A 25,993-nucleotide genomic window follows, 5' to 3' on the forward strand; every position below is an offset into this window, starting at 1 on the left:
CCTACTTCAAAGCAAAGTCTTTCTTGAATGTGAAATCCTGCCTTGCCCAGGCTGGGCCCCAGACACTCACCAGGGGGTTGGAGACTGCATTGTGTGAGGGCAGGCACAGCCCTTTCAGATGTGAGTGACCACTCCTCCCTCCTAGCACAGATGGCTCATCAGGAAATGCAGACTTAAACCCCAGCTCCCTTTGTGTCACTGTCTAGTGTGAGGTGCAACCAGTCCAACTGTCAAACTGACCCAGGCAGGGAATCCACAAACAGGCAGAGTCACAGAAATGGTATGAGCAAGAAAATGCTCACTTTCTAAAAGGGGCATTTTTAAACACACAAACTTAAAATCAACTTCACTAAAAGATGTATTTTTAAATTGTTAGCTCAGAGACCCCAAACTCCACATGTCCATCCGCTCCCAAAGGGAATTTACACTTTAATCAGATTTAAAGGTAGTCCCCATGTTAACCTATGAGAGGGACAGGCCTTGCAACAGTGAAAGCCGAATGTAGCAATATTTCACTGTTAGGACATACAAAACACATTACTATATGTCCTACCTTAACCATACACTGCACCCTGCCCTTGGGGCTACCTAGGGCCTACCTTAGGTGGTGTCTGATATGTAAGAAAAGGGAAGGTTTAGGCCTGACAAGTGGGTACACTTGCCACATCGAATTTACAGTTAAAACTGTACACACAGACACTGCAATGGCAGGTCTGAGACATGATTACAGAGCTACTTATGTGGGTGGCACAACCAGTGCTGCAGGCCCACTAGTAGCATTTGATTTACAGACCCTTGCACCTCTAGTGCACTTTACTAGGGATTTACTAGTAAATCAAATATGTCAATCATGGATAAGCCAATTACATAAACATTTTGTAAAGGAGCACTTGCACTTTAGCACTGGTTAGCAGTGGTAAAGTGCCCAGAGCAACAAAATCAGCAGAGTCCAGCACACATCAACAACCTGGGAAACAAGAGGCAAAACGTTAAGGGAGACCACGCCAAGGATGAAAAGTCTAACATTTTTCAATACAGTTTTACCCATAACTCAGCTGCTGGTGATCCTGGGACAATGAGACTACAACGAAACGTTGACCATGACACACACTTTCGCTCTAGATAATCTCTAGGTCCCAGCAATAGGTTAGTGGGGACCCTAAATAATATACTTTCCCACCATTCGGTGTTGTTTTAGCTCTCTCCTGGCTGGAACTTTTGTTTTACAGCTGAGAATAGTTTGTGTTTTAAGGGTCTTGTTTGTAATATCATTGCAGTAGGCATGCTAGCCCTAAAAATGTGTAGTGCACGACGCCCTCTAGGAGATAAATATATAGTTGCCGTACATTATTTTCTGACGTTCTGTTTTCATGTGGTTGTGCCCTCTAGGGGCTAAATATATGGTTACATGACCATGTTTCATACAAATACTATTTTTATTCTGGTGTCCTCTAGGGGATGTTCTGAGCTTTACAACCAACATACTACAATATTCGGGGCACTCTGAAACTCGCCCCATTATGCTTTGCAGGGCATTCTTTTTACAAAACATTGTTGTTCATAACTCAGCCTGTGGTTGTCTTAGGACAATGGGAACACCTTCAAAATGTTCACCACAACACGTTCTTTATATCTAGAACAGTGGTTCCCAACCTTTTGACTTCAGTGGACCCCCATTTTACCAGGGACCCCCAGTGAATCATTGGAATTCGGGACCCCCCACTGAGTCATTACTGGCAACCAGGGACCCCAGCCTAAACATCATTAATGATTTGAAGTGCAAAGCAATACACAAAAAATACAGAAACAAGCATTCAAAAACACATACAAACAATATAACAATTTGTATCCAATTTGCTAACATATAAATACATTTTTTTAAAATAAACAATTAAAAAATCATTTTAATATGAAGGTTGCATCTTTTCACTAGGTTAGTGGGGTCCCCAAATAATAAGCCATCCCACCATTCAGTGTATTATTTTAAGCTCTCTTATGGCTAGAACATTTGATTTGCACCTGGGAGTAGATTGTGTTTTAAGGACCTTGTTTGAAAAAATAGTCTAGGTCTGTTAGCCCTTTAGTGTTATGCAGGACCACTGGAATTATGTGGCACAAAGGAGGAAAATATGCAGCAGGGTTGATCAATTTATGTGGCAAAAAAGTCTAGTTATGCATTTAGAACGCCAATAGCTCCAACTCAAGTAAATGTGAGACCTATTGAATTGCAAATGCTTGTTGCAGTCTGCCAGCCAGAGCCAGCTTGTCACGATGTACACCATTTCTTTGTATTTCATGTTGATAACCAGTGCTAGCTAGCTCCTATGAATGTCAGCTACTGCTATCTCGTGACTTTTCCCACCAATGTGATCTCTTCACACTGGTGATGAATGCATTGTATACCCGTATCTTGTACTACATCCTGCAGCTTGATCCTTATATAGTCCCTAGGTGCGTGATTCGCACACTCCCCATCTACGTCTGTTCTTCATTTTGCCATCCTGTATGTACATCTTTAGCCCTGCATAAGCACCTCCTCACACTGCCGACCATTGTCAACTCTTCATGTTACACCCCAATGACATCCTGTAATTGCATGCCATTGTTTTTGTCTTGCACTGCCCACTGTACATTCTTCAGGGCGCCTACCTGGGAATCTTGCCCAATGCCCTACATGTGCAACATTGCAACCCTTCCAAAAATAATGAAAAACATCTGCTAGGATGCCTTCTTTATTTTGTTTTGCCATTCTTGTTCTTCCTGTGACTCAACATGGAAATATCTATGAGAGGAGCCATTTTCCATAAAAAAATTAGTGTAGAATGGTATCGGTTATGATCCTTTCATAGTACTTTTGGGCATGTGCGCACACAGAATGGTTCTATTTGGTTTGTTGCAATATACTGATAGGAATGAGTGAATGGACCATGCGATAGTAGAGGCAACCGCAATTTGTATTATTTTATTCCGTTTGTGCATGAACCTCTTGACTACCCTGTTGGATTGGGGGCCACAGAGAAATGATCATGATATGTTTCACGTGCGTGCTCTGAAAATAGTAGGTTAACTCTTGACCTTGACATGGAAGCCAATAAACATTATGTAATACTTGGATGAGTTCATGAATTGCAAGCAGTTTTTTAAAGCTTCAGGATTACCTTGTCTGCCTACGTGATTTGACTGATCTCAACTTCAGGGTATTTGTAATGATCGCATGGTTAGAAAAGGTAACCTACAGACAAGGCTGTCAAAATTGTGAATCTGTTCCATGGGTTGTGGCGATATTATAAAAAAACACAGGTTAAAGGTGATCAAGTGTCAAGGAACCTTGACGGACAGCTCAAATGTTTCCACCTGATCATCTGCTTAAGGTAACCAGACCTTCATGTAACAACATAGTTATTGTGAATATTTTAAAACGGATCTCCAGCAGGCAACCGTTGACGATGCTAGCAGCTAGATGTAGGCAGTCATCTGTTGTGGTGGGAGATATGTCCTGGAGGGTCCTTGCAATAGCCTTTTAATGATTAGACGTGCATATTCTCGAGGTAGATCGCTGGGTTGTAGGCACCTGTTTTATGTAGAACATTTAATATGTATTCATGAAGTTGGATGTTCCACTTCTTGATCCAAGGCTGAGAATGTGGTTAAGAGTTGGGCCACTGTTTTATAGTCATTTAAAAAGAGCATAGAGTCTGATGTACTTGTCAGCAGTAGTATTATGGGCCAAGATGTTATTGCTGACATATATTACATCTAGCAGGTCGAACTGTTCTACCTGATGCTGTTCTGGAAGACTTGAGCTTTGATGAATATTTTAAAGTTGAAGTGTTTGTACCTCCTCAAACTCACGGTTGTGATGCAGGGTAAATCAGGGTTGAGAAGAAGTTGGTGGTATGTGGAGTGAAAATAAAACCACTGAGATTTGATCACCTTAGCCACAAGATTATAATCAGTGCTTTTCTTGGTTAATTGCTGTGATGCGTAGATGCATGAAAATGCTCATCCACACTTCACCTCACTGTTTTAGTTTCATTGCTATTGCAAAGAGAAAGACCAAATGAGTAACCCCACAAATCTCCAAGTATATGCTTTCTGTTTTAGGGAGTTCATCTTCTACTTATGCTGCATGTTCAGTGCACCCTTCGATAACGCAGACTGATGGAGCAGATGGTTTTTCCTATGTTCAGGCTTAGAGTTTTGATTAAGGCATCCACTGCATTGGAAGAGAACACTTCAGTGAGTCAGTTGAGGATTTTTCGAGTTTACATGCTTAGATGAGGGTAAATTGAAACCAGATGAAGGCGCTCAGCTTTACAGTATCTGACTTCATAGCCTTACTTTATGATGAATGTTTTGGATTTTACTGAATGGTCATCGAAAGAGAAGGCACCTTAGATTTGGAGAAATAATTAATTCCCATAAAAGTAGATGGAGAACAATATTCGAGTGAAGCATCAGAGGTGGTATTAAAAGTGATAATTAAGACTTTGCCTTCCAATTTAATGTTGCTGCAACCAAAGGGTGCAGTGACAGTTTGGATGTGAATTATTTTACATTTAGTCATGTGTGACAGTGAGGCATGTACCTGTCCGTTGCGTAGACGTTTGGCACTGTCCTTTCCTCTTCATTGCTGTCTTTGTCTTTGGAAGTCGGCGTATGTTCTGCTTGCTGTAGGGGTCTGACTTTCTGATAGTGGTTTTGGTGCGAAGGGTGCCTCTAGTTCTGTAGTGGCAGTCTTGCGCTAATTAATGATTTTTACTAATGTGTTGTATTACTTATTTTCTTCAGCGGAGAAGCTGTTGGTATGGGGAAATGCGTGGATCTTTGATTGGTGCATGATACTGTTGTACATTTGGTGACTAGACTTGATAGATTCAGTCTTGCTGGTGGTACCAACGAAGGCAAATGTGATGTGGGTGATGCATGTTTTGGAAAGTTTGGAGACATGCCCCAGAAATTGCCTGTTTGGCATGTGATGACACACTTGCTAAGGATGACTCGACAGAGTTTTGCAGAGATGCACCTTTGGGTGATCTGTGTTTTTATTTATTCTACTACATATTGCAGGGTGATGTTGTTCACCAGTTCTTTGAGACATGAGTCTGATTCAATGATCAAACCTGTTGGAGCCTTGCTTGGCTTGACGAAATAAAAAGTTCGATGGCATCTGTCGCTGTAGATACACATGGTATGCATGAGCTCGCCATCTGGTGTTGGGTCGGAGTGTTACAAGTTGTTTTTCTTCGAAGAAGTGTTTTCGAGTCACGGGACCGAGTGACTCCTCCTTCTGTGCTCATTGCGCATGGGCGTCGACTCCATCTTCGATTGTTTTCTTTCCGCCATCGGGTTCAGACGTGTTCCTGTCGCTCCGAGTTTCGGAACGGAAAGATAGCTGAAAACGGAAGATTTTCGACGGTATCGTTGCGATCCGGTTCGAGATACACATACGACGACGCATTGAACATCGAAGCGCTTCGGTGCCCTTCGGGGTAGATTTCGGCACACCGTCGGGGCCTAGTCGGCCCGACCGCTTGGAGAACAACGCCGATGGAACGGACCCCGTTTCGATTCTGCCCCGAATGCCACAACAAATATCCTTATACGGACCAACACTCGGTCTGTAACCTGTGCCTGTCACCCGAGCACAGCGAAGAATCCTGTGAGGCCTGTCAGGCGTTCCGGTCCCGAAAAACTCTGCGCGACCGTCGAGCGAGAAGACTGCAGATGGCGTCCACGCCAAAGGAGCGTCGACAGTTCGAGACAGAAGAGGAACAGGAGGAATCCTTTTCCATCCAGGATTCAGACTCCGACGAACTAGACTCTACAAAAACTGTGAGTAAGACGTCGAGATCAGAACTTAAAAAAGGAAAGAAGGCCCAGGGGACGCCACTACCAACCGGCCATGGCTCCACCCAAATTCTCGGTGACCAACAATCGGCACCGAAAAAGGCCCATTCAGTGTCGAGATCGTCCGACTTCGGTCGAGACACCGGCACGCAGCCTCCTCGGGACCGAGAGAGTGCTAAAGAGAAGCATCGACACCGAGAGTTCGGTGTCGACACGGATCGACGCCGAGACAGTGGCGCCGAAGACCATAGAGGCCAAGAATTTTCGGCACAGAAAAAGAGGAAGGTTACCTCGGAGCTGAAAAACCAATCAACAGGGTTTTCGGAGCCGAAAAAAGCGACATCAGACCCTGTTTCAGGCTCCTATACTGAAGAGCATTCTATGTCTTCACAAATGAAGAAACACAGATTTGAACAAGAACTGCAATCCACTGACGTGGATCACACGCAAAAGCGTATCTTTATTCAGCAGGGGACTGGGAAGATCAGTACCCTTCCACCTGTCAAACGAAAGAGAACGCTTCAGTTTACTCCTCAGCAACAAACAGCACAAAAGGTAACACCTCCTCCCTCGCCTCCACCTGTAACTCCGGCTTCGCCAACTTACACCCCGTCACATTCGCCAGCTCACACCGCCATGAGCCACGATGACCAAGATCAGGATGCGTGGGACTTGTACGACGCACCAGTGTCTGATAACAGCCCAGACACATACCCAACTAGGCCATCACCACCGGAAGACAGCACAGCCTATTCACAAGTGGTGGCTAGAGCAGCACTATTCCATAATGTGGAACTACACTCGGAACAAGTAGAGGATGATTTTTTATTTAACACCCTCTCTTCCACCCACAGCTCCTACCAAAGCCTGCCGATGCTCCCAGGCATGCTACGCCATGCAAAGGAGATCTTCAAGGAGCCAGTTAAAAGTAGGGCAGTAACGCCTAGAGTGGACAAAAAGTATAAGGCGCCTCCTACGGACCCTGTATTCATCACCTCTCAGCTGCCACCAGATTCTGTGGTGGTAGGGGCTGCCAGAAAACGGGCAAATTCACACACTTCTGGGGATGCACCTCCCCCAGATAAAGAAAGCAGGAAGTTCGATGCAGCCGGGAAGAGGGTTGCTGTCCAAGCAGCAAACCAGTGGCGCATCGCAAATTCACAAGCGCTGCTAGCGCAATACGACAGAGCCCACTGGGATGAGATGCAGCATCTCATTGAACATCTCCCAAAAGATCTGCAAAAAAGAGCAAAACAGGTTGTTGAGGAGGGTCAAAACATTTCCAACAATCAAATACGCTCCTCCATGGATGCAGCAGACACGGCCGCAAGGACCATTAATACGTCGGTTACCATCCGTAGGCACGCATGGCTCAGAAAGTCTGGATTCAAGCCAGAAATTCAGCAGGCAGTACTTAACATGCCAGTAAACGAAAAACTTCTGTTCGGTCCGGAGGTCGACACAGCCATAGAAAAGCTCAAGAAGGACACTGACACTGCCAAGGCCATGGGCGCACTCTACTCCCCGCAGAGCAGAGGATCTTATAACACCTTCCGCAAAACACCTTTTAGAGGAGGGTTTCGGGGTCAGGCCACACAAGCTAGCACCTCACAGTCCGCACCGTCCACCTACCAGGGACAGTACAGGGGAGGTTTTCGGGGCCAGTATAGAGGGGGGCAATTCCCTAGGAATAGAGGAAGATTTCAAAGCCCCAAAACCACTACCAACAAGCAGTGACTCACACGTCACTCACCCCCCCCACACAACACCAGTGGGGGGGAGGATACGTCAATATTACGAAGCATGGGACAAAATAACTACAGACACATGGGTCCTAGCAATTATCCAACATGGTTATTGCATAGAATTCCTGCAATTCCCTCCAGACATACCACCAAAATCACAAAATTTATCAAAACACCATTCACAGCTTCTAGAGATAGAAGTTCAAGCACTACTGCAAAAAAATGCAATAGAATTAGTACCAAGCACACAAATAAACACAGGAGTTTATTCACTGTACTTCTTGATACCAAAAAAGGACGAAACACTGAGACCAATTCTAGACCTCAGAGTAGTAAACACATTCATCAAATCAGACCACTTTCACATGGTCACACTACAAGAAGTGTTACCATTGCTCAAAAAACACAACTACATGACAACCCTAGACCTCAAAGACGCATATTTCCATATACCAATACATCAATCACACAGGAAATATCTAAGGTTTGTATTCAAAGGAATACATTACCAATTCAAAGTATTGCCTTTTGGTTTAACAACCGCTCCAAGAGTATTCACAAAATGCCTAGCAGTAGTCGCTGCACACATCAGAAGCCAGCAAATACATGTGTTCCCGTATCTAGACGACTGGCTAATCAAAACCAGTTCGCTCACACAATGCTCAAACCACACAAATCAAGTCATACAAACCCTCTACAAACTAGGGTTCACCGTCAACTTTGCAAAATCAAACATTCTGCCAAGCAAAGTACAGCAATATCTAGGAGCCATAATAGACACGACAAAAGGAGTAGCAACGCCAACTCCACAAAGGATTCACAATTTCAACAGAGTCATTCAACACATGTCTCCAAACCAAACAATACAAGCAAGAACAATACTACAGCTCCTAGGCATGATGTCCTCATGCATAGCCATTGTCCCAAACGCAAGACTGCACATGAGGCCCTTACAACAGTGCCTAGCCTCACAGTGGTCTCAAGCACAGGGTCACCTTCTAGATCTGGTGTTGCTAGACCGCCAAACTTACCTCTCGCTTCTATGGTGGAACAGTATAAATTTAAACATAGGGCGGCCTTTCCAAGACCCAGTGCCACAGTACGTAATAACAACAGATGCTTCCATGACAGGGTGGGGAGCACATCTCAATCAACACAACATAAGAGGACAATGGAACATACATCAAACAAAACTGCATATAAATCATCTAGAATTATTAGCAGTTTTTCAAGCACTAAAAGCTTTCCAACCAATCATAACCCACAAATACATCCTTGTCAAAACAGACAACATGACAACGATGTATTATCTAAACAAACAAGGAGGAACACATTCAACGCAGTTAAGCTTGTTAGCTCAAAAAATATGGAAGTGGGCAATCCACCATCAAATTGGTCTAATAGCACAGTTTATTCCGGGGATCCAGAATCAGCTGGCAGACAATCTCTCTCGAGATCACCAGCAAGTCCACGAATGGGAAATCCACCCACAGATTCTGAACACCTACTTCACACTCTGAGGAACACCTCAAATAGACTTATTTGCAACAAAAGAGAACGCAAAATGCCAAAACTTCGCGTCCAGATACCCACACAAGCAATCCCAAGGCAATGCCCTATGGATGAACTGGTCAGGAATATTTGCTTACGCTTTTCCTCCTCTCCCTCTCCTTCCTTACCTAGTAAACAAATTGAGTCAAAACAAACTCAAACTCATTTTAATAGCACCAACGTGGGCAAGACAACCCTGGTACACAACACTGCTAGATCTGTCTGTAGTACCCCACATCAAACTGCCCAACAAACCAGATCTGTTAACGCAACACAACCAACAGATCAGACACCCGGACCCAGCATCGCTGAATCTAGCAATCTGGCTCCTGAAATCCTAGAATTCGGACACTTACAACTTAGCCAAGAGTGTATGGAAGTCATAAAGCAGGCCAGAAGGCCATCCACTAGACACTGCTACGCAAGTAAGTGGAAAAGATTTGTTTGGTACTGCCATCATAATCAGATACAACCACTAGACGCAACTCCAAAACATATAGTAAATTACTTGCTCCATTTACAAAAAGCAAAGCTAGCCTTCTCTTCTATTAAAATACACCTTGCAGCAATATCTGCATACCTGCAAACTACCTATTCAACTTCCTTGTATAGGATACCAGTTATCAAAGCATTCATAGAAGGGCTTAAAAGAATTATACCACCAAGAACACCACCTGTTCCTTCATGGAACCTAAACGTGGTTCTAACAAGACTCATGGGCCCACCTTTCGAACCCATGCACTCTTGCGGAATACAATTCCTAACCTGGAAAGTTGCCTTTCTCATCGCCATTACATCTCTAAGAAGAGTAAGTGAAATTCAAGCGTTCACAACACAAGAACCTTTTATACAAATACATAAAAATAAGGTCGTCCTACGACCTAATCCAAAATTTTTACCAAAAGTTATTTCACCATTCCATCTAAATCAAACGGTAGAACTACCAGTTTTTTTCCCACAGCCAGATTCTGTGGCTGAAAGAGCACTACATACATTAGATGTCAAAAGAGCATTAATGTACTACATTGACAGAACAAAAAACATCAGAAAGACTAAACAGCTATTTATTGCATTCCAAAAACCTCATGCAGGTAACCCAATATCAAAACAAGGTATAGCCAGATGGATAGTTAAATGCATCCAAATCTGCTACCTTAAAGCAAAAAGACAACTGCCCATTACTCCCAGGGCACATTCAACAAGGAAAAAAGGTGCTTCAATGGCCTTTTTAGGAAACATCCCAATGCAGGAAATATGTAAGGCAGCCACTTGGTCTACGCCTCACACATTCACCAAACACTACTGTATAGATGTGCTATCCGCACAACAAGCTACAGTAGGTCAAGCTGTATTAAGAACTCTATTTCAGACAACTTCTACTCCTACAGGCTAAACCACCGCTTATGGGGAACTAACTGCTTACTAGTCTATGCATACCATGTGTATCTACAGCGACAGATGCCATCGAACTGAAAATGTCACTTACCCAGTGTACATCTGTTCGTGGCATCAGTCGCTGAGATTCACATGGGCCCACCCACCTCCCCGGAAGCCTGTAGCAGTTCAGAAGTTACCTTCAATTTTGTACATTTGTATATATATATTATTTAAACCTTTAATAGGTACATACTTACACTTTTCATTGCGCGGGCACTATTACTATAGTACAACTCCTACCTCACCCTCTGCGGGGAAAACAATCGAAGATGGAGTCGACGCCCATGCGCAATGAGCACAGAAGGAGGAGTCACTCGGTCCCGTGACTCGAAAACACTTCTTCGAAGAAAAACAACTTGTAACACTCCGACCCAACACCAGATGGCGAGCTCATGCATACCTTGTGAATCTCAGCGACTGATGCCACGAACAGATGTACATTTTCATTCCTCATTGTCTCGATTTGACTGTGTGAAATTTACATTCAGAAGTGCAGTAGGTGTGTAATAGGTTTGAAGTTTGCCTGCATCATTACGCTGTCGGGATAGTCCGATGAAGTAGATGAGGGAACATAGTATGCTCTATATAATATGCACCTTTCATGTATGCAAATTACAGTTCTAGATAGACCACCTCCAAATGCAATTTTGGGGGCTTGGGAGAAAGGTGGACCTACCAGTTCAAACGACCCGATTGAAGGTATGACTGCCAAAGTATTGAATGGGCCAGAGGATCAAAACTGACTGTAGTTACTGCTTACATGGTGACCACAGGAAATGTAGAGCCGTCGCCCTCCTTTTCCAACGCAGCAAGAAAGTGTCACTGGGGCGACCTAATGACCATGTGAAGAGCAGCCCTCTTTCTCCCTTCACACCACCAGAGGATGGTCTCGGGTCTGCCAGTAGCAGAAGACCACTAAAGTGTGCACACCTTCCTGCATGGGAGATGTGGGACATGGGCTGGAAGAGTGCTCGTCTTATGTTGAAGCTGGAACACTGTGTCTAACCAAGCTTGCAGATGCGAGCCAGGCAGCATGGCTATGCAACATTGAGATAGATCCGTCCTTTGCTGCTGGTGTTTTTTGTCTGCCGTCGGCACATGCATTAATATCAAACTGACCAAAGCGATATGGTTAGAATATCTTTTGTCGTACACTTGCCTTCACATGCCATGGATTTTACTAGGGTCTACATTAAACAATGGAGCTCTTTACTTAGCGCTGCTCATGCTCAATACGACATTAGTGTGTTTGACACGATCTATGCGGACAGTGCATTAAATGGGCAGGTACTGTCCGTTACTGAGAAACCTGCACTTTAATTTGAAGGGGGACTACCTACACTTCTCCGCACTGTTGCGATACATTACAGTGTATGAGTAACAGCACTTCTCAGGAACAAACAGATACTCTAAATAGAGAGTACCTGCACTGCTATATTTCCATTTAAAGCACTGTATGCGGAGAAATGCTGGCAGCAGAACATGTGGCTGAAAGAATAATCTAATAATTTTGAACTGATCCCTTGCTGTTTTGGGATGACTGCGGAGAGCACATTTGCAACTTTTGTGACTGAAGTGTGATTGTCTACTGTGGATATCATGTTCTACGGTTTTGGAATGGAATGATAGAATTCATTGCTGATAAACTGCAACACTTAGCTTTCCGTGAAAATCTTGGTATTTGTTTTAATAACCTAAAATCCCTTGGCCCTGTCGCTGTTTAAATGGTCATCTTGCATTCCTCGTCATTAAAGCTCGATTTTTATGAACTTTCTGCTTCGACGCTAGAGTAAGCAACGCCTTCAAATATTAGCAAAATAGGTGCATTTTAAAACGTTACAAAAAATGTATAAATATTAAGACGGAGATATGAAAGATCATTTTAAGTGCTTGCGGGTGCTTTAGTTTTATTTATGATTGTTTGGGAACGTTTCTTAAACCAGCGTTCTGCTGAAACATCAACAGACCTTGCTGCATTGTATGCATATGTAAATATGCCCGGAGTTTTCAATGACCGAAACTGCGGGAGGTGGAAATTCCAGAGATCCTCAAAGAGACTCTTGGTGTTTATTTCCTGCCATGTCAGCCTTTTAGCACTGGAGTTTCCCATTTGAAGAAATTTAGATATAAAAATAAATTGCCTACCTCTCGAATTCTTTTAAGTATTATACGTTTTCATGCCGAACCCTCCAGATTCACTCAGTTTTTCATTAATGCACGTTTCCACCAGAATAAATGAACTACATGGAAAAAACAATGAAGCATTCATCTGTGAGATCATATCCTAATTATTTATGGTTTTGGTGTTAAGGTAAAATTTCCGCACACACCTCATTCAAGAAAATCAGACGCCCTTATCATTGAAATTTTATTCCAAGCTTTAACCCATCAAAAACAGATGATACCAGTTATTGGATGATACAATTAATGTCTTCCATTGTGCATTGCACTGGTACTACAGAAATCTGTTTACGCAGTCTTAAGTTTACAAAGCTGCATCAATAAAACTCAGTCAACAATATATAGGGAAAAGGATGGAATGTAATTGTGTCTTCAGTTCTTTGATAATGTGCAAAATCACATTGCATCCTCCTAGAGTGAGATGAAAACGAAGTTAGAAGAGAACATACCTCTGGCCTATTATTTTCTTTCCATATATTGGCTTGTAGTCTCATTAGTGAATGTTCCTTTCCCCCACCCCATACCTGCAGTTATTGTATTGAATCAATCAAAAATATACTTTGAGTGCACTACCGTTAAAACGTGTTAAAAAGTACTACATTAAGGCCCTCATGAGTCTGGTGATCCTGAGACCGCCAGACTCACTGTGGCAGGTGGACCGCCGTGGTCGTGACGGTACGCCCGCCATATTATGACCATGGCGGAGCTGCCATGGTTGAAATGCCGCCACTGCCAGGCTGCCAGCAGCCTGGCAGTCTCGACATTTGTAATCCACTAGGGTGGCGCTGCATACAGCTCCACCCTGGGGATTATGAGTTCCCTTCCGCCAGCCTTTTCTTAGCGGTTTACACTGCCAGGGAAAGGCTGGCGGAATGGGTGACTCAAGGGCCCCCATGCACAGCCACGTCATGCATGCCACTGCCTGAATTATGGGCAGTGGAATGTGCGATGGGTGCTGCTACACCGCCACATTGCTGCCGGCTCCATTAGGATCCATCAATGTAAAGGCCCTGTTCACCGCAGGGCCGGCGGTGAACGCATAATAGGGCTGGCGGGGTCATGACCACACTGGCGGTCTTCGAGCAGGATGAGTTTGACGGGCAGCGCGGCATATTAAAATAGTAAACTTGTAAAGCAATACAGTGCAGTTAAGCCAGGACCCACTATGCTAAATTAAGCACATACTATAAACATCGTAGTTCTATTACAACTTATGTATAACAAAAATATGTATTTGGTGTAGCCCTATAATTGCCTGCACTTGACTTTTAATAATAGTGCCAGTGAAAATAGAGAAATCTCACATGAAGTGAATTGGTTGATGTTCAAATAGAGTTTGCATGTAAACGCGCCTCTTCCCTAAAGGCCTCAGCACTGAAAGTGCAAGAATGAAAGATGGGATCCTCTGGGCCCAGCTTCCATAGTGTAGTCAGGGTGAATTCCTATAACCCAACGCCCAGGACATATTGTTTGGGGTCAAGGACAACAGGTTTTCAGGTTTATTTTGTCCTTGTGACATTTAAGCCCAACACCCTGCAGCACAAACCCTTTGGCTGGCAGTTTACAGGGAAGAGCACTGTCTGCAGTTGAGGTTATATTTGTGTCCATATGTTAATGCTGTTCGAACTTTTATTTATGATTCATTATTGCAAAGCTTTTATTATTAGGGTCTGCGCTCCAAATAAACGTTGTAAGGTCACACTGCACAACTGACAGTGGTTCCAGTGAAAACATTTACACACCTTTGAAAAGGTTAACAATATGAGGCTACATGTGATGCTCCCAGAATGCTCTCTTAGTAGATGCAGATGTTTGCAGAAGCTTGAAAGCAAGATTGATGATTCTTTGCTTTCAAAATAAAGTGTTCAGAAAAAATGCAAAAAGAGAAAGAAAAATTGCTAAATTACGGTTACATTTTAGGTACTATTTCATGGAAGCATCATTTAGTAAAATGTGCTGATGCACGCTAGTATTGAAAAAATATTCATATTGGAAAATCAGTGTAACCATTTTCAACAAGATTATGGGAAGCATGAAAATAAACGAGCACTGGTAAAGACAACCAATCCGACACTAGTCTGTCTTTTGGTTTTGTCAGTGCGTGTCTTGTTTTTGACATGGCTTTTGTTGCACTTTATTGTTGTGACGACTACCAGGCCCTCGCCATTGTAACTAACAGTGGCAAAACAATAGTTTGGTCTCAAAAAGCACACATTGCCACAGTAGTTCCTGGCAGTGAACAAAACTACTTTGTGTGCGAATATGCTCCTTGTGAAAGAGCAGAATACTGTCACTCACAGTAAAGCCAGCTGATAGATGGATAGAGAGAGAAATATAATTTTAATAAAACAAAATCTCTTGGTTAGTGTCAGACCTAATTAGGGGCCCAATTCTTAAAGAAAGTCCCAAAGGTACACCCATGGTATATGTCTTTGCATTAGTGGCTTTCATGAATTCACAAGAATTTACAGAAGTAGACCAGGAGAGCGTACTCCTAAAAAATATTTGTGAACTGTATTATAAAGCCTGAGCAAATTTGCATGTGTAGATTTGCTAATGTGAAAATCTACTGAGCTTTTACAAGTTCACTTTCCCTTCAACCACTTTTTTTCCCCAGCCCTGGAAGAAGTTAATTTACTACTAACAAGGGCAGAAGTTTTTCAGCCTTTCTCAGTATGGGAAAAGATTGGAGAAGAGCTGGTGAAAATCCGTAAAACATGCAAGTTAGTAGGTTTGCACAGACTCGAAGATATTCCGGCTCTGGAACTCTTACTTACTGTTTCCTCCAGCCCCAGTATGCAGATCTGCAGAAAGGTGGCAAAATATGGAAATTACTATAGTAGGGCATGAAATTGCTAGTATTCAAGCCCTACTTTAGTATTAGCCCTGGCATAATCCGAGAGGCTATTAGAGCTCTTACATAATGAAATTGCTGCCATAATTTGTCATCGCACTATATGGCACCAAATGGGCAAGTAGATTTTTTTTTTACAGTTCAAGTAGACTTAAGAAGCAACCTGTCTCATGGACAAGTAGATATTTTATTAAATTCCACACCCCTATATAGTTGAGAGATACTAGCAATGTTAACATGAGTTAATCTTTGACTTGCTGGTTTTAAAGCATAGCCTGCTTCCGTGTTAAGTCTCATAACGTGCATTGAGAGAGCAAAAGCAAGCATGCTGACCTGGCTCATCAAAATGATTCTTAATGAATTCCCATTTCCCATGTTATCACAGCTTCCTGAATTTCTTAGTTCTTTAGAGCCTTCCTTCTGCCTTTTTATGTACATGCAGAATCCTAAACTTTGTAGCAATAGATTTAGTCACCATGGGTGGGTTGTTTAATACTGTAGCTAATTGAAAAAAATGAGCCGTTAAGTTTGATCGCAATGCCTATCCTGGTAAGAGTACAGATTTATATACCCCCAGCTAACTAGGGCATGTAACATCATCATCGTCTGATGAAGACGGTCTTGTTTTTCGTAACATTGCAGTAGAGGAAATTACTCCTGAATGATGATGTCTCGTATATGCATGTAGAAGATGAATAAAGGAACGGGAAAATATTTAGTACTTGTTTGATTGGTTAATTTGATTTTCATGGACACCCTTACCCCCACTCTCCCACCCTCCACACACAAGCCCATACTAGTGGTGACCTTGATACCAATAAATCTGAATTTAAATTAGTTATATCAGAATTCACTCTAAAGGATTCTTTTGTAATAGTGAAATCGTAAACATATTTATTGCTCTCCAGTCGATGAATGGTAAACTAGTTTTTTGGCAGATATCTTACAAGACAGTACAAACTTCACATAAACAGCAAAATATATCCCAACCTAGATAAACGCATGTGGTGTGCTGGATAAAATAATGCACACAACTCTACCTCTTGTGTCTACGTAACTTTGGATTTAATTCATTAAGAGATATCACTGCATAAGTTGAAATCCAATGCAATCCCCACACCTTTGCCTCACGTGTAACATACATTAGTTTAAGAAAAAAACTTCTAACTTCTGGTTTCGAGGATAAACATTCTGAATTTGTGATTCTTGTGAATATAGAGAACTGTCAACTGAAACTGTCCTTCTAGGTTGAATCGCATTGAAATTAACACTACTTATGCTAAAAAAAAACAGGTGACACTACCCAAGTGTTTTGAATATGAGGTAGGTGCTAATTGATTCAAGTTTGTGTGTTAAAACGCCTGGGCTTCCTCTTCTACACTCAAGATTCCAAATTAATTTGCAACATCCAGTTTGTTATTATACAGGAGACTTGCGTGATTCTCAGCATCATCAGCACTTGTACATTTTAATTAGAGAAAGCATGCTGTCATCTAACAAAGTAGAAATCAAATTCTCTTTACATATGAAAGCTTCAATCTCTGAAGCTGTCCAACCCTTGGTCGACTCAGTCTACTGCTTACTCTCAAGCTACAGATCCTGCCACACCACTCCAAAGTCATACTCTGTACAGAACCCCCTTTCACTTCTTTCCTTCATGTATGTATTCATGTACTGTGACCCTTCCTAAAGTATTGTTTTTTAACTTCTTCTCTTACCTGTAGAATATGTTGTTACACGTCTCCCAACCTAAAGCCCACCCAACCACCACTCATCACCTTCTTTACCTGTTACCTTGTACACAGTACATTAGTTCCTTTGGATTCTCCGATATGTCTTCACGTTTTTGAGCATTCTAATAACCATTTCATTCTGTGAAAATAGGGGTATCCAGTTTAGGTTTAGAAAGGCAGTATATGTGCCAGTTTTTGAGACAAGCGCAGACTTTGTAAATAAGTTCATTTGAGAATAATTTGCCTATGTGAAAACCTAAAAGTCGAGCATGGATTTATTTGTCCCTCTAATTAAGAAATGGAATAGTGGCTTCACTTATAAATATATTCCCCTTGTTACTGATATTTGCCACTTCAATTACAATTATTGTTGGGCTTGACAATTATGTATTCAGTTGGCTCTTAAATTGAATATATTTGAAAGTTGTGAATTATAGGTTAACTGTTTTAAAGTGTGTATTTTGATGTACAGATCCTAACTTTCTACTTATTGGATTGCCTTTTAGCCTTCTTTGGGGATGAGCCTCTTTTCCAGCACACTAGTTCTGTTGAAGAATCATGGAAGACATTTTGAAGACTGGAAATGGTTTCCACCTTTTTATCCAGTGATAAGAATGGCTTTTAAAACTACAGAAGACACCATATAGATCACATCATTGTGTGGAACTTATTTTTCTGCGTTAGAGGTTTTAATTTATTACTTGGTTAAATCGAAATAGTCCTTTCAAACATCCAGTTCTATTGTGTTTTTTCTTACTACGTTTAAAAACGTTTTCCGTTGTTCCCTGTTATAGAATAATATGTTGAATGTAAAATATATTGATGCACAAAGCGCTGTATATCATACTTTTTAAAAACAAAAGAAAAAATATTTCATGTTATAAACAAAATGATCATATTTCTTTTTTTTTTATGAATGGCCTATATAAAATGGAAAACAAGTTGCAACTGATCATTTGCATTCGAGTGTCTTTAATTTCAATCGAAAGCTAAGGTAGTACATGTTTTTCACCTGATAATGTGCAGTACAAGACAAATATGCAGGCGCCTAAAGGAATGAGTAATGTGGATGGCGGTCTGGGGGTAAATAACCAGCATATTAACTCAGTGGTTTGTGTCCATCAGTGGCAGATATCGTTGAGTTAGATCAGCGGGAGGAAATGTCTAGTAAAGCTATTGAAGGGACCAGGAATTGGACAAACTGCCCAGCACTAATGTAACTTTCACCTGAGGTGGTTCTTGAGTTTTGAATTGAACTTCATCTGTGTTTGGCTTATGTGCTTGTGGCAGGTTATTTCAAAGGCAGAGATTTATTTATTTATTTTTTTTAACCAAACTTTTTTTTTAATCTTTTTTTTTTTAGGCAGCTTGTCACTGGGTGATTATGTAGCTTTATACTCTTTCTTTGTGTAATTCTTTGTTACCCATGGAGTCATCTACCTGTTTCAAATACTGTTTCAATAAAAATAAAATCACCAGATGTTCAGTCTTATTGAAATTGATTGTTAGTGACTATTGAAATGAAAGACACGAAAATCCAGCAGTTATGTCAAAAGACGGAAACTGGCCAAATTTCATTGGTCAAACGTATATAGATGGCAAAGGTTGTATTCAATACAAAAGTGAGTGAGCAGATGGAAATATATATATTTATATATATATATATGTTCAATGGCATTTGTAGCTGCAGATACACATGCTTTGCATAGGTCCCACCATCCAGTGTTGGGCTGGGAGTGTTACAAGTTTTTTTTTTTCGAAGAAGTCTTTTTTTTAAGTCACGGGAATGAGTGACTCCTCCTTTCAGTGTTAGTGTGCATGGGCATCAACTCCTTTGTTATATTGTTTTCTTTCCGCTGTCTGGTTCGGATGTGTTTCCTCTTGCTCCAAGACTTTCGATTTGGAAACTTTATAATAACTCTATTTTACCGTCTGTATTGTTTCGAACGAGTTTCCATCTGTAATCAAGCCTATAGTACCGTCGGAAACCAGAAAACGCCCTTTAGGCGCTCGCGCCCTATTCGGGCCTGTTAAGGCCTACCACGCCAGAGCCTGATGAATCGGACTTCATTCCGATTCTGTCCTCGGTGCCATGCAAAATTCCCATACACAGATCAACACATGGTATGTAATCTCTGTCTCTCTCCCGAACATCGAGAAGAAGGCTGTGTAGCTTGTTGGTCGTTCCGGTAGAAAAAGACCCTGCGTGACCGGAGAGAGAGGAGACTTGAAATGGCGTCGAAGCATACAGAGTCCACCGACACAGTAGAAGAGCAGGCACAGACGGCTGCTTTGATCCAGGACACCGACTCCGAAGCAGACTTGGACGAAGACAGCCAACCAACACTGCGGCTCAGCATGTGAGAACACCTGCCCCTATGCCCACTTCCAAGAGACCTATCAAGGCCTTGGGTGCACCACTGCCAGAGAGCCATGGTTCCACCCGAAAGAAAATCGTCACGATCGACCTACTGTTTCGATGCTGGAGTCGAACAAATCTATTAAAAGCTCTAGAGCCGAGCCGAGCCGACGTCTACACTCTTCGGAGTCAAAGATTTGATGTCCAGCTTCGGAGCCGAAACCACAGGCTGTGTCTTCGGGACCAAAAAAGTTATCCACTTCGGAGCCGAAAAAATATTTTTGTACAGAGAAACAAGGACTTTCCAGCCGATTAAAACACAGCTCAAAGACAATTCATGATCAATCCTCATAAACAGCTACAACATCTGAATATATTTCAGAAGACTCAGATATTCAGCCTATCCTTGAAATCATGGACACCAAACAAAGAAGGATACATATCCAAAAGGAGACTGGAAAAATCATTGCTTCACCTCCTCCACAAACAAAAAGAAAGCTGTCGTTTCAAGAGACTCTTGACACTGCTCCACCACCAGCAAAGATATTTAAAAGGAAGGAGAAACCATCACTTTAACAAATTTCTCCACCACATTTGCCACAACATTCTTTCTTTCTCACCACCACCCACTACCCCACCACCATTGCCTTCACCAACACATTAACATACATATTTGCATGGAGATACAGTTGACCCCTGGGACTTGTATGATCCAGATCCCATGCCACTAAAGGACACAGACCTCTATCCTTCCAAACCTTCACCACCACAGGATTGCACAGCTCATACACAGGTCATTTCAAGAGCAGCTGTGTACCATGGGGTACATATGCATGCTGAGCCTTTGGAGGAGGATTTTCTTATCAACACATTGTCCTCCACCCACTCACAATACCAGTGCTTGCCGATGTTGCCTGGTCTGCTTAGACATGCAGACAACATATTTAAAGAAACTGTCAAGGCTAGAATTTTAACTCCCTGATAAGACAAAAAATACAGGCCTGCACCCACAGACCCAGTTTATATCACGCAACAGGTACCACCAGACTCTGTTGTAGTCAGCGCTGCTAAGAAAAGGGCCAATAGCCAATCTTCGGGGGATACCCCTCCCCTGACAAAGAAAGCAGAAAGTTTGATGTTGCTGGGAAGAGGGTAACTACACAAGCACCTAACCAATGGCGCATTGCCAATTCACAAGCCTTGCTAGCAAGGTATGACCGGGCACACTGGGACGAAATGCAGGAATTTTTATAATACTTGCCAAAAGAACATAAAAAAAGAGCTCAACAAATTGAGGAAGGCCAGGCAATTAGCAATAACCAAATAAGATCTGCTCTTGACGCAGCCGATACAGCAGCTAGAAGCATAAACACTGGCATAACTATCCGTAGGCATGCATGGTTAATATCTTCGGGGTTCAAACCAAAGATCCAACAGGCAGTGCTCAATATGCCCGTTGATTTATAAAAAACAAAAACAAAAAAACATCTATTTGGCCCTGAGGTTGACACAACTATTGAGAAACCCAGGAAGGACTCTGACACTGCAAAAGCTATGGGAGCCGTATACACTATACCTTATAGAGGTTCCTTTCATAAGCAGCAATTTAGGGGAGGTTTCAAGCCCCACTCTGCAGAGGCTTCCACCTCGCAAGCTAAACAAGGTCAGCAGAAATACCAAAGGGGGACATTTATAGGCTCTTACAGAGGTCAACACTTCAGAGCTAGAGGCAAATTTCGAGCCTCACAGTGTCACCACTCCCTCAAAACAGTGATTTCCTCAGTATACTACAACCCCACACATCTCCTGTGGGAGGCAGACTGCAGCAATTTCACTCCCAATGGCAAAACATCACCACAGACTAGTGAGTGCTTTCAATTATCCACTATGGTTACTGCCTATAACTCATTTCTACACCTCCAAACATTCCCCCTGGCTATCACAAACTGTCCCCAGAACACAACGTTCTGTTACAGCAAGAGGTGCAATCGTTATTGCTAAAAGAAGAAATAGAATCAGTTCCAATATCTCAACCGGGAACTGGAGTATTCCCAAAAAGGATGGTACTCACAGACCCATTCTGGATTTCAGACCACTAAATCTATATATCCTGTCAGAACATTTTCACATGGTAACTCTGCAGGACGTCATTCCACTACTACAAAAACAAGATTACATGATTGCATTAGATCTCAGATGCTTACTTTCATATCACCATACAACCAGCTCCTTGAAAATAGCTAAGATTTGTAATAGCAGGAAAGCACTACCAATTCAAAGTTATTCCCTTCTGCATAACAATAGCTCCAAGGGTTTTCACAAAATGTCTAGCTGTAGTAGCAGCCTACCTAAGAAGACAACACATACATGTCTTTCCTTATCTAGACGACTGGCTAATAAAATCAAGCAACATTATACAATGCCAGGAACACACTCAATACACAAAAGAAACCCTACACACATTAGGGTTCACAATCAACTACCAAAATCTCATCTTCAACCAGCCCAGGTTCAACCTTACATATGTGCTATTCTCAATACCAAAAAAGCCTTGGCCTATCCAAATCCCCAAAGGATACAGGCTTTTCAAAACTTTATATCACAGATACAGCCCAATCAACGTTACACTGTAAAGTTTATCATGAAACTATTGGGAATGATGGCATCATGCATAGCAATAGTACTGCATGAAAGATAAAACATGAGAACACTACAACAGTGTCTCTCACAGCAATGGTCTCAAGCACAGGGTCAGTTGCAGGATCTGGTGTTAGACCTCCAAACGCACAAATCTCTTCAATGGTGGAATCACAACAATTTAATAAAGGGGTGGTCTTTTCAGGACCCTGTGCCTCAGACCACGATAATAGACGCATCAATGACCGGTTGGGGAGCTAACCTCAACAACCTTACCATACAAGGGGAATTGAATTCAATGCAGTTAACTTATCACATAAACCATTTAGAATTGTTAGCTGTGTTTCTTGCCCTAAAAGCTTTTCAGCCCCATCTTGGGCACAAAACGGTCTTGATAAAAACAGACAATATGACAGCAATGTGTTATCTGAAGAAAAAAGGAGGAACACATTTGTCTCAACTGTCCCTTCTAGCCCAAACAATATGGAAATGGGCAATTCACAATCACAGTTACTTGCTAGCAGAATACATCCCAGGGATACACAATCAGCTAGCGGATTTACTAAGCAGGACGCAGCAACAGATACATGAATGGGAAATTCACTCTAAGGTACTTTACAGTACTTTCAAATGTGGGGAATACCAGACATATACCTTTTCGCAACAAGCAAAAACGCAAAATGCCAAAACTTCGCATCCAGACACCCACACCCTGTGTCCAAGGGCAATGCTCTATGGATCAACTGGTCAGGGATATTTGCTTATGGTTTTCCCCCTCTCCCGTTAATTCCACTTCTGGTCAACAAACTGCGTCACAGCTCTCTTACTATAATACTCATAGCCCCCACGTGAGCATGACAACATTGGTACACAACACTCCTAGATCTGTCAGTAGTACCTCATCACAAACTTCCAAGCAGGCCAGATTTGTTAACACAGAACAAAGGTCAAATCAGGCATCCCAATCCCAGTGTTCTCAACTTAGCGATTTGGCTCCTGAAGTCATAGAATTCGGATCCTTACACCTTCATTAGAATGTACGGAAGTTCTAAAACAGGCACACAAACCTACAACTAGACAATGTTATGCTAACAAGTGGAAACGTTTTGTTTAGTACTGTCAGCCCATTAATATAGACCCACTTAAAGCATCAATACAAGATACTGTATGCTACCTGCTTCATCTACAAAAAACAAATGTAGCTTTTTCTTCTATTAAAATTCATCTTACTGCTATATCAGCATACTTACAAAATATACAACATACTTCTCTCCTTAGATTTCCTGTTATTGAAACCTTTATGGAAGTTCCTGCTTGGAATCTGAATATTGTACTCACAAGATTAATTGGACCACAATTTGAGCCCAGGCATTCATGTGATATTCAGTTTCTAACTTGGAAAGTTGCTTTCTTAGTAGCAATTACTTCATTGAGAAGAGTTAGTGAAATACAAGCATTCACTCTGGAGGAACCATTTTTCCAAATACACAAACATAAAGTAGTACTTAAGACAAATCCAACATTTTTGCCAAAAGTAGTTTCTCCTTTTCACATTAACCAAACAGTGGAAATGCCAGTCTTCTTCCCACAGCCAGGCTCAACTGCTGAAAGAGCTCTTAATACTCTTGACCTTAAAAGAGCTCTAATGTACTATGTTGATAGAACAAGAGTTTAGAAAAACTTAACAACTTTTGCTTTTCAGCAACCACACAAAGGAAATCCTATCTCTAAACAAGGATTAGCTTGATGGATTGTAAAATGCATCCAAACATGTTACATTTAAGCAAAAAGACAACTTTTAATAACACCTAAAGCGCATTCCGCTTGGAAAAAAGGTGCTTCCATGGCTTTTCCAGGTAGCATACCAATGGCAGACGTAGGTAAAGTCCACTCCACATACATTTACAAAACATTACTGTGTGGCTGTATTTTCAAAGCAATAGGCCAATGTTGGTAAAGCAGTACTTAAAACTTTATTTCAAACTTATATCTGCAGCTACACATGCCATCAAACGGAAAATGTCACTTACCCAGTGTACATCTGATCCAGGCATGTAGTGCTGCAGACTCGCATGCACCCTCCCTCCTCCTCCCCGAAAGCCTGTAGTTGTTGCAGTATTTATTTTTACGTGTGTGTGTATGTATGTATGTGTGTATATATATATATATATATATATATATATATATATATATATATATATGTGTGTATGTAATTTTTAAGCCAACGGATGTGTAACGTGTTTTCTTTGTTCTACACATTACGAGGGTCTTGGTCTTAACCCTAACGCTAGCACCAGCAGAGTGAGTTTGTCACTTTTTTAGACATTTGTGTTGCAAAAAAAAAGAGAGAAAAAAAAACATTTTATATATATATATATTTATATTAAATTTGCATGGACATCTTATTTACTTAATACATTTAGTTGTACATTTACATTCTTTCACTCTATCATTCCTTCCTACACGCTTCTGCGGGAAAACAATCTAACAAAGGAGTCAATGCCCATGCGCACTATCACAGAAAGGAGGAGTCATTCGATTCCGTGACTCCAAACAAAAATACTTCTTCTAAAAAGAAAAAACTTGTAGCACTCCGAGCCCAACACTAGATGGCAGGACCTGTTCATAGCATGTGAATCTGCAGCACTACATGCCACAAACAGATGTACACTGGGTACAAGCACTTCACATCACCACTCATACCCTCGTAGGCTGTCTTGTTGGCTTAGTAAAGCTCAGTTGTCTTGCAGACTGAAGATCAGTTTCATGTAAGTACTTGGTATGTGTGAGTGTGTCCTCCAATGACCTAGCCCACACATGTTCCTCCGTTATGTGGCCTGCAGGGCAATGCCTCGTAGACACATACGAGTAGGCATTAATGAAAACTTTCCAAATTTGTTGATTAGTTCATAGTTGTAGGTTATGCACGTTCTAAGGTTTCAGTCTCTGCAGTCCCCTCAGTCTCAGTGTTTCGCTAAACTTTGAGACTGAGGGGACCGCAGAAACTGAAACGATGTCTAGATGTCTTCGAACCCTTGAGAAAGCCCTAGGCCCACAGGCCATACAAAGGTGAAACGCGTGTTGGCTGTGTCATGAAATGTTGAAAACCGCTTTGTATGGATTAAAGTAAAGAGGTACTGCTACAATAAAAGATTGAACCTAGGAATACACAATTTATTTTGACTCCTAACTTAATCTTTAAATTTACATCCTTGGAGGACACACTCACATGTACCACGTACTCATCCTGAACAAGAGGGTCAGTTGCCCTACCCACACATGGGTGTTTCTAGAGCCTCCAGCCCAAAAATATCATAAGATATAAATGGGTATCAAGGGGAGGTCCAGAGTGTGTCGGGCCCGATTAATATTGTTGACATATAAGGTAAAGTATATTCTCTTCCAGGGGATCCTCATCAATAGTCATAAACATTGAATATTCCCACCCTCGTGCGGAGACCCCGGAGCATCCATAAAATACACACATATAAAAGTATGAAATATGCACGAAAAATATATGTTCGATGGCATGTGTAGCTGCAGATACACATGCTGTGCACATCCCGCCATCTGGTGTTGGGCTCGGAGTGTTACAAGTTGTTTTTCTTCGAAGAAGTCTTTTCGAGTCACGAGATCGAGGGACTCC

General features: G+C 41.8%; 1 protein-coding gene across 1 annotated transcript in view; it reads left to right on the top strand.

Moving 5' to 3' along the window:
- Positions 1–18,831, top strand: part of TOMM7 (translocase of outer mitochondrial membrane 7) — a 101,335-nt gene extending 82,504 nt beyond the window's left edge. The window contains exon 3 of the mRNA XM_069211538.1: positions 17,858–18,831. Coding sequence (XP_069067639.1) covers positions 17,858–17,873 — 16 coding nt within the window. The 3' untranslated portion in view covers positions 17,874–18,831. The remainder of the gene's footprint in view (positions 1–17,857) is intronic.
- Positions 18,832–25,993: the final 7,162 nt, after the last annotated feature.

Source organism: Pleurodeles waltl, chromosome 10, assembly GCF_031143425.1.
Source record: "Pleurodeles waltl isolate 20211129_DDA chromosome 10, aPleWal1.hap1.20221129, whole genome shotgun sequence".
Lineage (NCBI taxonomy): Eukaryota > Metazoa > Chordata > Amphibia > Caudata > Salamandridae > Pleurodeles > Pleurodeles waltl.